Source organism: Sinohyriopsis cumingii, chromosome 9 (assembly GCF_028554795.1).
Source record: "Sinohyriopsis cumingii isolate HCF-2022 chromosome 9, ASM2855479v2, whole genome shotgun sequence".
In the NCBI taxonomy this organism is placed as follows: domain Eukaryota; kingdom Metazoa; phylum Mollusca; class Bivalvia; order Unionida; family Unionidae; genus Sinohyriopsis; species Sinohyriopsis cumingii.
In genome coordinates, this window is record NC_142969.1 from 2,445,480 (window position 1) to 2,457,651 (window position 12,172).

The 12,172-nt window shown below is 36.7% G+C and overlaps 1 protein-coding gene across 2 annotated transcripts in view; it reads left to right on the plus strand.

Moving 5' to 3' along the window:
- LOC149791173 (dual 3',5'-cyclic-AMP and -GMP phosphodiesterase 11A-like) overlaps positions 1-12,172 on the plus strand; it is a 325,685-nt gene that overhangs the window by 278,122 nt on the left and 35,391 nt on the right. For both annotated transcript variants that reach the window (XM_089969623.1, XM_089969625.1), the window contains 2 exons: positions 6,983-7,129; positions 10,712-10,819. In XM_089969623.1, coding sequence (XP_089825749.1) covers positions 6,983-7,129; positions 10,712-10,819 — 255 coding nt within the window. The remainder of the gene's footprint in view (positions 1-6,982; positions 7,130-10,711; positions 10,820-12,172) is intronic.

The following is a 12,172-nucleotide window of genomic DNA, read 5'->3' on the forward strand; positions in this document are numbered from 1 at the left end:
TATAGACTTGAAAACCCCTCCTAGCAAGATACCTACCGTTATTGGGGGTCAGGTAGAAAGACCTAGATCATTTGGTAAATCAGGTTTAGAAATAGGTTCAGAATTGTTGGACATGAGGATGTTGATGACAAAAATGAGAATGTTGTATTTGAAGGTGTAGTTAGACGTAGAACAATGCGCTTTTATGTGGGTGGCATTGGCGTCAAATCTACTGCTGAAGGCCTCGGTAAATTCTTGAAAGAATACGATATAGATCCGTTATCCATAAAGTTTATCCACAGTAGACGTAATTGTCTATCGGCCAAGCTGACTGTATATAATTCAGACTGCGACACTGTTGAAAATGATGTAACATGGCCAAAAGGTGTTTATGTAAGAAGGTGGTATGGGAATCAATCTTGGCGAGACAGGTTTAGCAATCGCGATCAGGAGGCAAATGAAGGTGCAGGATGCGATATTCTGTGACTAGGGTGACAGTTAATTGTTCATAAATTTGCCATTATGTTCTGTCGTAAGTTAATGTGTTTTGTCATCTTTGTCATTTTAGTCCTGCTTTCACGATGCATAAGTATTAATATGCCTATATTGCAAGTTAATATGAATCTTAATATACTGACCTGGAATGTTAGAGGAATTATGTCCTCTGCTCTTAGCTTTAGTGCAATGCTGGATAAATATAATGTTGACGTAGCTTGCGTAACTGAACATAAGCTATTACAGCACATACTTCCATTTTGCGATACTATTCGTTCTGATTATAAATGCACTGCTAAGGCACAGGATATTTCCTCTAATTGTATGTTAATAAAATGTGGTAAAGGAGGAGTTGCAATCTTCTGCAAAACTTCTCTCATGAGATATGCTAACTTTATAGATGAAGTTAATAGTGACAGAGTTGTTGGCATAGAATTCAAATTTCCTGATATGCAAAATGTATATATTTTTTGTGTATATATGCCGACCCTATTATATGGCATAGATTGTTACAAAGCGCAAATTGAGTTGATTCAAAATCTCTATGATCAGTACTCACAGCTGGGGGACGTGTATTTTACTGGTGATTTCAATGCAGTAGCTGAACCAGCCACTTTCAGAGATTACAAAGATAGAGTATTTCATGAGTTCTTGCGATATAATAATCTAGTGAGTGCTGGACATTTAATAATATGCACTGGTTCCCGCTATACGTTCACCCCAGCAAGAACGATGATTGATCATTTTGTACTGTCGGATCAATGCATAGGTAGATTACGAAGTGTGCACATTGTTTCAGATCACGAAGAGCACGCGATATCTGACCACCTCCCTATCCTTACTTCCCTTCGTACAGTGACCTGTGGGAGAGACTTCAGACAGTCTATGAAGAGAAACAACATAGCCTGGAATAAATTAAACGCTGATATCTTGAAAAACTATCAATCTGAGCTGGACCTTCGCCTGAAAACTTTAGATATAGATACTATTTCGGACAATGTTGATAGCTTTTACCAGCACATTGTTAATGCAATACAGCAGTCAAGCGACATCGCGCTTCCAAAGTCTAAATTCAATTATCATGCCAAACCATATTGGTCAAATGAACTCAAAGAAGCACATAAACTTCAAAGACAAGCTAGGTATACTTGGATAAATGAGGGAAGACCGAGGGGTAGTCAATTTAATTCTTACAGAGAATATAAAGATAAGAAGAGAGACTTTAGAAACGTTCAAAAACTGGCTGTGGAAAAATATATGGGGGAGGTTTATGAAGAAATTGAAAAAGCACATGAATGCGATGTAAGACACTTTTGGAAAATGATCAACATTAAGAGAGGGAACAATACAAATTTTTGTCAGGAACTATCAACTGATGGAGTTTGTGTCCGTGATGATGATTCCATCGCAAATGGCTTTGCTAGATACTATGAGGACATTCACACGCCGAATTTAAACCATAGTTTTGACGGAAACTTTTATGAATTTATAGAGAGAGAATTAAATCGGAGTCTACAGGACGAAGTAAGCCATATCGAGGCCTTACAGACCAGTATCAGTTTAAATGAAGTAAGAGAAATCATTAAAGGTCTAAAGAAATCAAAAGCATCGGGCCATGATCAAATTTGCAATGAACATTTGATCTATGGCAGCGACTACCTCATCGAGTGTATGACAATTTTATTTACTCGGATGATTGATCAATCTTACATACCTGTAGATTGCAAAAAAAGGTTAGTAATACCACTGTACAAAGGTAACAGAAAATCAAAGAACTCCCTCGAAAGTTACAGGCCTGTTACTTTACTGCCTGTTATCTACAAAACCTTTGAGAAAATTATTCATGAACGTTTGGTAACTTGGCTCAAAGATACTAATTCTAGTATACCCAGTTCACAACAACATGGTTACCAAAAAGGTTTAGGCTGCACAACAGCGAGTTTTGTGCTGTTGCAATCAGTACAATATAATGTAAACATGGGTTCACGGGTTTTTGCTGCTTTTCTTGATACAAAAAAGGCATTTGATACCGTGTGGCACGAAGGACTGCTTTTTAAATTATTCACGTTGGGAATTACGGGTAAATCCCTTTTGATATTTTTTAACATGTATACAAATTTACAGAGTAAAGTTCTTGTAAATGGGCAATTTTCAGATTGGTTCTCAATTGGCCAAGGAGTGAGACAAGGGGGTGTTTTGTCAACCTTGATGTACACAATATTTATAAATGACTTGCTGCTACAGTTAGAAAATAGTGGATTTGGAGCAAAGATTGGATCCTTAGCTGTGGGAAATCCAACCCTAGCTGATGATATTTCACTTTTGGCTATATATCCTAGCAATCTACAAAAGCTGTTAGATATAGCATACGACTACAGTAATAAGTGGCGATTCGAGCTTAGTGTTACAAAGTCATACATTATCATTTTCGGACCCCAATACAAGAATTTTATCAATATGAAATGGTATCTTGGCCCGTCATGTTTGCCGGTCACCGATTCGGCAACACACCTGGGTCACCGGATTAACTCAAAGCTGACGTCGCATGACGCAATACTCGATGCATGCAAGAAAGGGAAAAAATCTTTTCACGGTCTGTTTGGTATTGGCATTAAACCGAATGGTTTAAATCCTTTGGTTGCTGCAAATGTAATTAAAAAGGTAATTTTCCCTTCAATGTTTTATGGAAGTGAATTATGGTGTAACATTTCAAAAAGTGACCTCGCTTTATTGGATAAAACTCTGAGGTATTTTGCCAAACATTTACAAGGTTTTCCAATACATACAAGATCAGACATTGCCCTGGGAATGCTAGGATGGACATCAGCGCAGTCCGAAATTGATAGAAGAAAATTGATGTTTTTACACAGATTGTGTTTGATGCCTGACAATGTACATACTAAACGTGTGTTTAACGTTGCGTTATTTCACTTCATTCTGAGCGGATGCATGTCAAGCTGCGGGTTAATTTCAAATTTATATTATACCTCAAAGAAGTTTGACTTGCTCGGGTATCTAACTGATTATTTACATCATTCTGAAATTCCAGATAAACATAATTGGAAAGAAATTGTAAGGTCAAAAATTGTTGGTCTTGAAAATAGCCTCTGGAGAGTTCGTATGTCTAATCAAGCAGATTTTGATAGATTCTCTTCGATACACGAATACTTACGACCTGCCTCAGTGTGGCAGTCGGCTAAAACTAGACAACACACTAAGGTATTTACATATGTAGCTAAACTATGGGCTGCTGTTCCACAAACACAGCTTGATATGTGTATTAGATGTGGGAATGTTTATACAGACTTGATACTTCATTGTTGTGTTAGTTGTCCTTATATGTCGAACTTTCGAAATTCTTTCTGGGATTTCCTTACTGATAAATTTCCCCTGAGCCTGCACATTACGTTATTTAATGCAGAAGATGAGCTGCAACTACAATATCTTTTAGGTAAAAGGTTACCATCAGGAGTAATCGACAAAGAAAACTCCAAGCTATTCGTCCTGTATGCAGCATACTTTGTCATGCAGTGTGCAGCTATCTTCTGTAAATAAGGTACTGAAACTTGCAACTTATGAGTTGACGAACACTTTGTTGATTGATATTGTGTAAGAATTTGTATTCCAATATAGAATTTTTTTTTTTTTTTTTATTTTTTTTTTTTTTTTTTTTTTATATTTATTGATTGTATTCAGATGATTTATTCTTATATCATGTAATCTTCCATGGAAGGAAATAAAGATGATGATGATGATGTTGATTACTAATTATATGTCATTTAAAATTCATAACAAGATTCAACTTGCTGGCGTAGTTTCATTTGAAATTGCCAGGTGAATTACCGGCCTCTTTGAAATTACCAGGTGAATAGCCACTTCCTTTGAAATTACCGGGTGAATGGCCAGTCACGTTGCAATTACCAGGTGATTGGCCGGCCCCTTTGAAATTACCGGTTGAATAGCCGGGCCCTTTATATTTCTTAGGCTAAAGTTTTGTAACTCCTTGAAGACCATGACAAATATTCTGAGTACGTTCATCAACAGTACAAGCAATGCATCTGTTTTAAATTGATCTCGGTGCTAGTATTTGCATAGACGGGGTCCTAACATGATTTTGTTTACAGTCTATTATAATATAAATTAGTGGTAATGTAACATCTACTATCTTAAACCCGCTTTAGATATGGATAATCGAAAAAAGAAAATAATGACAACAATCCCCAGGTAATTAATTTCAGCATCGTGTTGTTTGTTTCAGCACTGTTAGCTTATATTTATTTGTTTTGTTCTTGTAGGGTTTAAGGTCATTTTCAGCACAATATAGGCGAAACAAGAAGTTAAAATATATAGTTTTTCTTTTGTACCACAAGATGAAGTTTAAAAGTATTGACGCAAGAAAATTGTATTTTTATTATATACATTTTTTCTCCAATTCGAATCTTGTATGGTTAAACTTACCAATCATTACATAGCTTTACATATGCGCAAAGCGTCGAGTCACATGGCAACCAGCATTAATGGTAGGGGAAGAACCCGGGAAAACCCCGGAAAGAGCATCCGGCCCGCGAGAAACTACTGGCAAGCTTTCCCACATACCCACATTGGCCGAATCCGAGACTCGAACCCACGCAGAGAGAGGTGAGATGGAGCGATAGGTAACGGTGAGCGCTTTAGACCACTCGGCCACTCGTTGCCCCCGCTTTGCTCACTGGATATTTTTCAATGTCTGGTATTGTCAATTGAAAGGTAAACTGCAAGGGTCGTTAATTATAAAATATATAAACCATATTACACGTTAAACCATAACAAATCAAAATCTTAGTAATACATCCAGCTGGAATTCAAGAGGAAATTTTCGTTTCCTACGTAGTGCTGGATATATTCTGTCATGCAGAACACAACAAATGGTTTAGTGGCGAAACAAGGAGCTTAAATATATCGTGCTTTTGTACCACAAGATGAAATTTAACCGTATTGACGCAAGAACATTTTATTTTTTATTATAACATTTTTTTCTCCAATTCGAATCTTGTATGGTTAAATTTACATATCATTACATGACATCCTTCCCTGTCATCTTAAATTCGCCTTACTTCATTCATTGATCAAATAAGTATCAGTGACTTGAGAGAACGGCAGGATTGAGATGACCTAATCTGTCACAGTAAATAAAATGCTTGACATTTTGCATGCTACTTGACCCTATGGGACCACGATGCAAGTCCGATTCTTTAAATACGTCGCAGATTGGTTTGTCAATGTTGCCAAGTCAGTAAGGGTAAATAGCTTCACATAGACACGAAGCGTCGAGTATCATTTGTTTTCAGCAAAATATAATTTTCATATCTGCAAGTAAAGGCGCTTTCCATTTAATTGTTTCGGATCACAAAGTGCTCCTTATTCTTGTAGCAGGATAGTTTAGGGTGCAGGGGCCAGTTTTTTTATGTACAAATGTAATGCCACAATCAGCGACCTAGTATACAAAATATTAAAAAAATCAAATATACAACTGAGGTCCAAAAGGTCCGTATTTTTGGATACCTTTATTAACAGCAAAGCATAAGAATATTATCCACCTGACCAGAAATGTCAATGACAGTTCATAGCAGAAGAAGTTTATGCACCCAAACCCAAAATTTCTACCTGCAAGTTTCATGTCCGAAGGTCTATTTTGACACCATGTGATGCTCACAGTGCAAACACAAGCCTTTTTCCTAGATGACAATTTTGTAAAACAATGTGTACTAAACAGGCTGATGCAACTGAAAATAGTTGTAATCCAAACCGTTTTTTTTTATATATTCTACTACCCCCAAACACATGTGTTTACTGCTATGGGAGGCTAGCTCTTCTTACTATCCAACTACTGGTATTTCACAATCAACATACTGCAGAGTAACTATGGAAAGTGTACATGTCTGACATCAATTTCAAGAATACCACAAGCCCGAAATACATAGTTCACAGATATATCCATATCTTCAAATAGTAAACAATAATAGCTGAAAAGGTCACACCAAAGCTTTACGTTAAGAAATTTGCCAGCGGCCAATTTACCAAACTGAACGCCGCCACCTTATGATAATTTATGTTCGCAAACACAATGAAGTGTCGCATGGCATGATGGTACATCGTGTCGCATGGCATGATGGTACATCTTGTATGTTCACATGTAACAAGATAAGCGTTTAATTGCAACATATCGAAATATGGGATTGAAAAAATATGGCAATATTGTTAGCAAATAATTTTCTATATTTAATTCTTATGTAAATAATAAACGTATTTATGGAAACATAGGATATAAAATATTAAGAGTTATACTAAAAATGTATGCTTGAATCTATTATCACTAAATAACATTAGAAGTTATGCCAACGTAATTGACTGTATCTGTCATATCTGAGATTAAGATAATTTCCCTACTGTTTCAGAATTAATGAATAATCTTAAAAAGAATTTTTAAAAAAACAAACAGTTACTTTCAAAACATTTGTTTTTCTTGCAGAATAAGCGTGTTCCAGAAGCAGAAGAGCTGCGACTGGGGGATTTAAAGTTCAACGATTTTGCACTAGGCCGTGATGACATGGTTTTGGCAGCGATACGAATTTTTTACGATCTCGGTCTGATGAGAACTTGTAGCATTGATCATGAGGTAAAATTCTTTATCGGCATATTTTTATTAATAACATTTACTCTGTCCAACACGCCTCTTTTTAGAGGTTGTGTTCAGCACTGAACAGTTGCTTCCTTGAACATCATCTTTAGGTAAAACTCCCACACTGTCCTGCACAGTCCTACACCGTTCTGCACAGTCATACACAGTCCTCCACAGTCCACAAGTCCTCAACATTCCTACATAGTCCTGCTCATTCATGCGCAGTCCTCCAGTCCACACAGTCATGTGCAGTCCTACAGAGTCCTGCATAGTCCTACACAATCATGCACAGTCATACGCAGTCCTGTTCAGTCATACACAGTCCTACATAGTCCCACACACTTCTGCACAGTCCTACACAGTCGTGCACAGTTCTGCAGAGTCTGACATAGTCAAGCACAGGCCTACAAAGTCCTGCTCAGCCCAACACGATCCTACGTAGTCCCACACAGTTCTGCAAACTCCTACATAGTCCTGCTTAGGCATACACAGCCAGAAACAGTCCTACATAGTCCGACACACTTCTACACAGTCCTACACAATTCTGCACAGTCCTACACAGTCATACACAGTTCTTCTACACAGTCATTCACAATCCTACACAGTCTTAAACAGTCCTACATAGTCCGACACAGTTCTGCACAGTCCTACACAGTTATATACAGTCCTGCATAGTTCTGCACAGTCCTGCATAGTCCTGCAGACTTATTATGGCTCAGAATGGCATACTGGTTTTTTTTTTTCTCACTCTAGAGCTCTTTCTTAAAAACAAAGGAAAGAAAATTGTATAACAACGTTACTTACTTTCTTCCACTTGAACAACTAAGCTGCTCTTCACCAGTTCTAGTGAATGTGAACTGTACATATGATCAATGAGTGCTAACGTAATTTATGGATGGATAAAACTGTTTGTCATCCATAGCGAGTTAGCAGTGATCTGTGCAATAATAGCCATTTGCACACTAGGAACTTCGACTCCGTTGTGTGTCCTTAACCATTCGAAATTTCCTTCCATTTTATATTTATTACGTTTCCTAATGTTTAAATAATAAAAACTCCCCTAGAAATGATATGGAGTGAAAAAAGTTGAAATCTTGTATGCGAAGGTCAAAAGACAAAACGAAATTAATGAACAAACATTCATGAATTTCGAATTAATTTTTAAATCATTGACGGTGATCTGTAAAAGTACATGTCTTATGAATAGGAATAGTTTTGTTCTTATCATAGGAAGGTACAAAAAGCTCAGAAAAATAAAAAAAAATTATAATTTATAATCCGTACTATTTGCACGAGCCAATGTTCTGAAATAGTTTTAATCATACTCGACTCTGTTTTAGATAGTGGATCCAGTGTGTACTGGGATCAATATATGTCCACTTGACATTTCAGTGTGTACTGGGATCAATACATGTCCACTTGACATTTCAGTGTGTACTGAGATCAATACATGTCCACTTGACATTTCAGTGTGTACTGGGATCAATATATGTCCACTTGACATTTCAATGTGTACTGCGATCAATATATGTCCACTTGACATTTCAATGTGTACTGGGATCAATATATGTCCACTTGACATTTCAATGTGCACTGTGATCAATATATGTCCACGTGACATTAAAAAATGTGTACTGGGATCTATATATGTCCACTTGACATTTCAATGTGTACTGGGATCAATATATGTCCACGTGACATTCCAAATGTGTACTGGGCTCTGTATGTGTCCACTTGTCATTCATCTTTGTTTAAGATTTAGAGCAATGGGAACAAAAACATTAAAAAAAAAACATTGCGTATATCAGAGTGTCTAGTTGGTCATTGTGACCATTTACACAGCTGTAAGGACTTAGTTGAACAGAGACATTGAGAGAGAGAGAGAGAGAGAGAGAGAGAGAGAGAGAGAGAGAGAGAGACTGGTTTACATGTACATTTATAGATATACAGAAAAACCGATAGCCGAACCAATATATATACATTAGGATCAAAAGAAATATAGATAAAAATTATAGATCTCTCCTTGTCGTCGGCTTTAATACTTGTCTCACTTCTTCTTCGTCGCAATGTAATCTTTACCATATTCTTTATGAAACGTCTGTACAGAATAATACTGTGATAGACATTACCATATTCTTTATGAAACGTTTATACATACATGGATACAAGAGGAAAAGTAAAATGGTGCATGTTGTATACAAATTAAAGCCCCCCTGTGATGTGCAATCAGTTTTGTTGCTTCACGTTTTATTATTTTCAAGCCGACCTAAAAATTCCAATGATTTTCATGAACTTAAACATGAGTGACCTCTGACCTGGACAATGGAAACAATTCGTGCATATTTCACCCGATAATGCGCAGTGATCTATTTCAGAAAGTAGTATTAAGTGTCCTTTTAGAAATAAAAGTTGTTTTTCAGTGTGGAAGCGTTAATTTCAGTTCACCTCAAAAGTGCTCTAAACCATTAAATAATTCAACGATTAAGTTTGCTCCAGTACAGAAGAAAATAAACCAATAATTTACATTATTTATTATTGAACGAAATCCTTTTATACCATCAAATGAAAGAAAAATGTTTTCATTTCATTTTATCTAATGACTTCGCTGAATCCTAAATTGGTTTGAAGATTTGTTGCCCAAATGCGTATTGATTTACGTATAATTCTCTCTGTAGGAAATTAGAAGCTCAAACGTCGTTCAATCAGAGAATGATACAGTATGCGTAACAGATATGCACTGAAGGTCATACATTCCAAACTAAAACATTATTGGTTGCATTGCTACATCAAGTCAGAAGATAAAGAAGGAGACAAAAGAGATTAAAAAGTAGATGATGATGATGAAGATGGGGAGGATTTTGTAAATTATTATTATTATTATTATTATTATTATTATTATTATTATGTTTACGTAGCTCCTCAACTTCCTGTACAAAATCACACTCTAAAAGAACAATATACATGTACCGTGTGTCTTTGTTACATGCAATTACCGTGTGTTTTTGCTACATACACGTACCATGTGTATTTGCTACATACACGTACCATGTGTCTTTGTTACATACACGTACAGTGTCTTTGTTACATACACGTACCATGTGTCTTTGTTACATACACGTACAGTGTCTTTGCTACATACATGTACCGTGTATATTTGCTACATGCATGCACCTCGTGTCTTTGCTACATACACGTACTGTGTATGTTTGCTACATACGTGCACAGTGTGTCTTTGCAACATACATGTACCGTTTGTCTTTGCATCCATATTTCACACATATTATTGCTTAATTGTAAGACATGGCAAACAGATTTAGTACAGTAACTGAAACACTTTAAATTTAGTGTTCATCCCCCCAACTCAAGTCCTGTACTCAGAGTGCCGTCTGTTTCTTCAGGAAAATAGTTACATTGGTTTCTATGTGAAATGCTTGTGTAACTATTAAGGATTACACAGTACGGCGGTCTAATCGTACGTAAAGGACCAAATCGACACAAAAGTAAAGCATTATCTAATTAAACGGATATTTTCCAACGTCTAGGAGGTCATGCTTCAGGAATTATTTTGCCTTTTTTCAGACCCTGGTTCGCTGGATGCTTACAGTGCGGAAAAACTACAGAAATGTGGCCTATCACAACTGGAGACATGCGTTCAACGTGTGTCAAGTAATATATGCAACTATGAAGGTTGGTAATTGTGTTTTTTTATATGACCTACATTATTTTGTTAGTTTAGTCGGTAGCGGTGAAGTCTGGTGACCTGTCCAACCACAGTTACTCAGTATTGATGATAGTAAATGGACCAAAGCAAGGGGCTAATACGTGTGCCATTGATTGGAGGAACTGATGATAATACGGTGGACCAAAGCAAAGGAGTAGTAAGTGTGCCATTGAATGGAATTTCCGGCGATATTATAGTGGACCAAAGCAAGGGGACAGTACACGTGCCTTTGACTGGATTCCAGTGGTAGAAATTATAACTCCAGTGGGCAAGTAGATTTGAACTCTTACCTGTAAGGTGTCGACCACCTATCCAACCCAGACCCCGTTTTTCCGGTACACACCGCCTAACTGTACCGGCTTATTTTCACCACCGGATAACTCTATCCTTCTCGATGGTTGAATCATTTTATAATTACATCATGACGTTATTTCCCAGGGGACCCTGGTGGTCGAGTGGTCTAAGGCGCTTGACTATTCATATTGATGATATCTTACCTCTGTGACCGTTGGTTCGAGTCTCATCTCGGTCAAGGTGGGTATATGAGAAAACTTGCTACGTAGCTGCCCGTGGGTCGATGGTTGTTTCCGGGCTCTTCCTCTATCAAATACACTGCCAGTGATAGCCTATTATGTGCTGAAAATGTAGTTAAACCCTACAAACAACAATCACGTTATTTCCCTGTGGGATTCAAGGATCGGCACATCTCTTTCATCTTCTTCATATGCAAAATATTATTTACAACTGTCACTAAATTATACTGTAAATTTGTAAAATTTTGTATAGATTTATTAACGAAACGAAACTGTATTGATTTTGTGATAATATACTTGCGTGTGCGGGTGCGTGAGTAACGTTAAGCAGCTAATCATGTGCCACTCGTTGTTCTATTTGTGCCGATTTAGGTATGGGGTGATTTTTAACATTTTGTCTTGCATACTGGTATCAAAATCTAATGCAAATCAATGTATAATAGTTTGTAGTAAAGCAGTGTTTAATAGAGCGTTGTAAACCATCGTATAATAGTGTGTAATAAATCAATGTATAATAGTTTGTAGTAAAGCAGTGTTTAATAGAGCGTTGTAAACCATCGTATAATAGTGTGTAATAAATCCATGTATAATAGTTTGTAGTAAAGCAGTGTTTAATAGAGCGTTGTAAACCATCGCATAATATTGTGTAATAAATCAATGTATAATAGTTTGTAGTAAAGCAGTGTTTAATAGAGCGTTGTAAACCATCGCATAATAGTGTGTAATAAATCAATGTATACTAGTTTGTAGTAAAGCAGTGTTTAATAGAGCGTTGTAAACCATCGT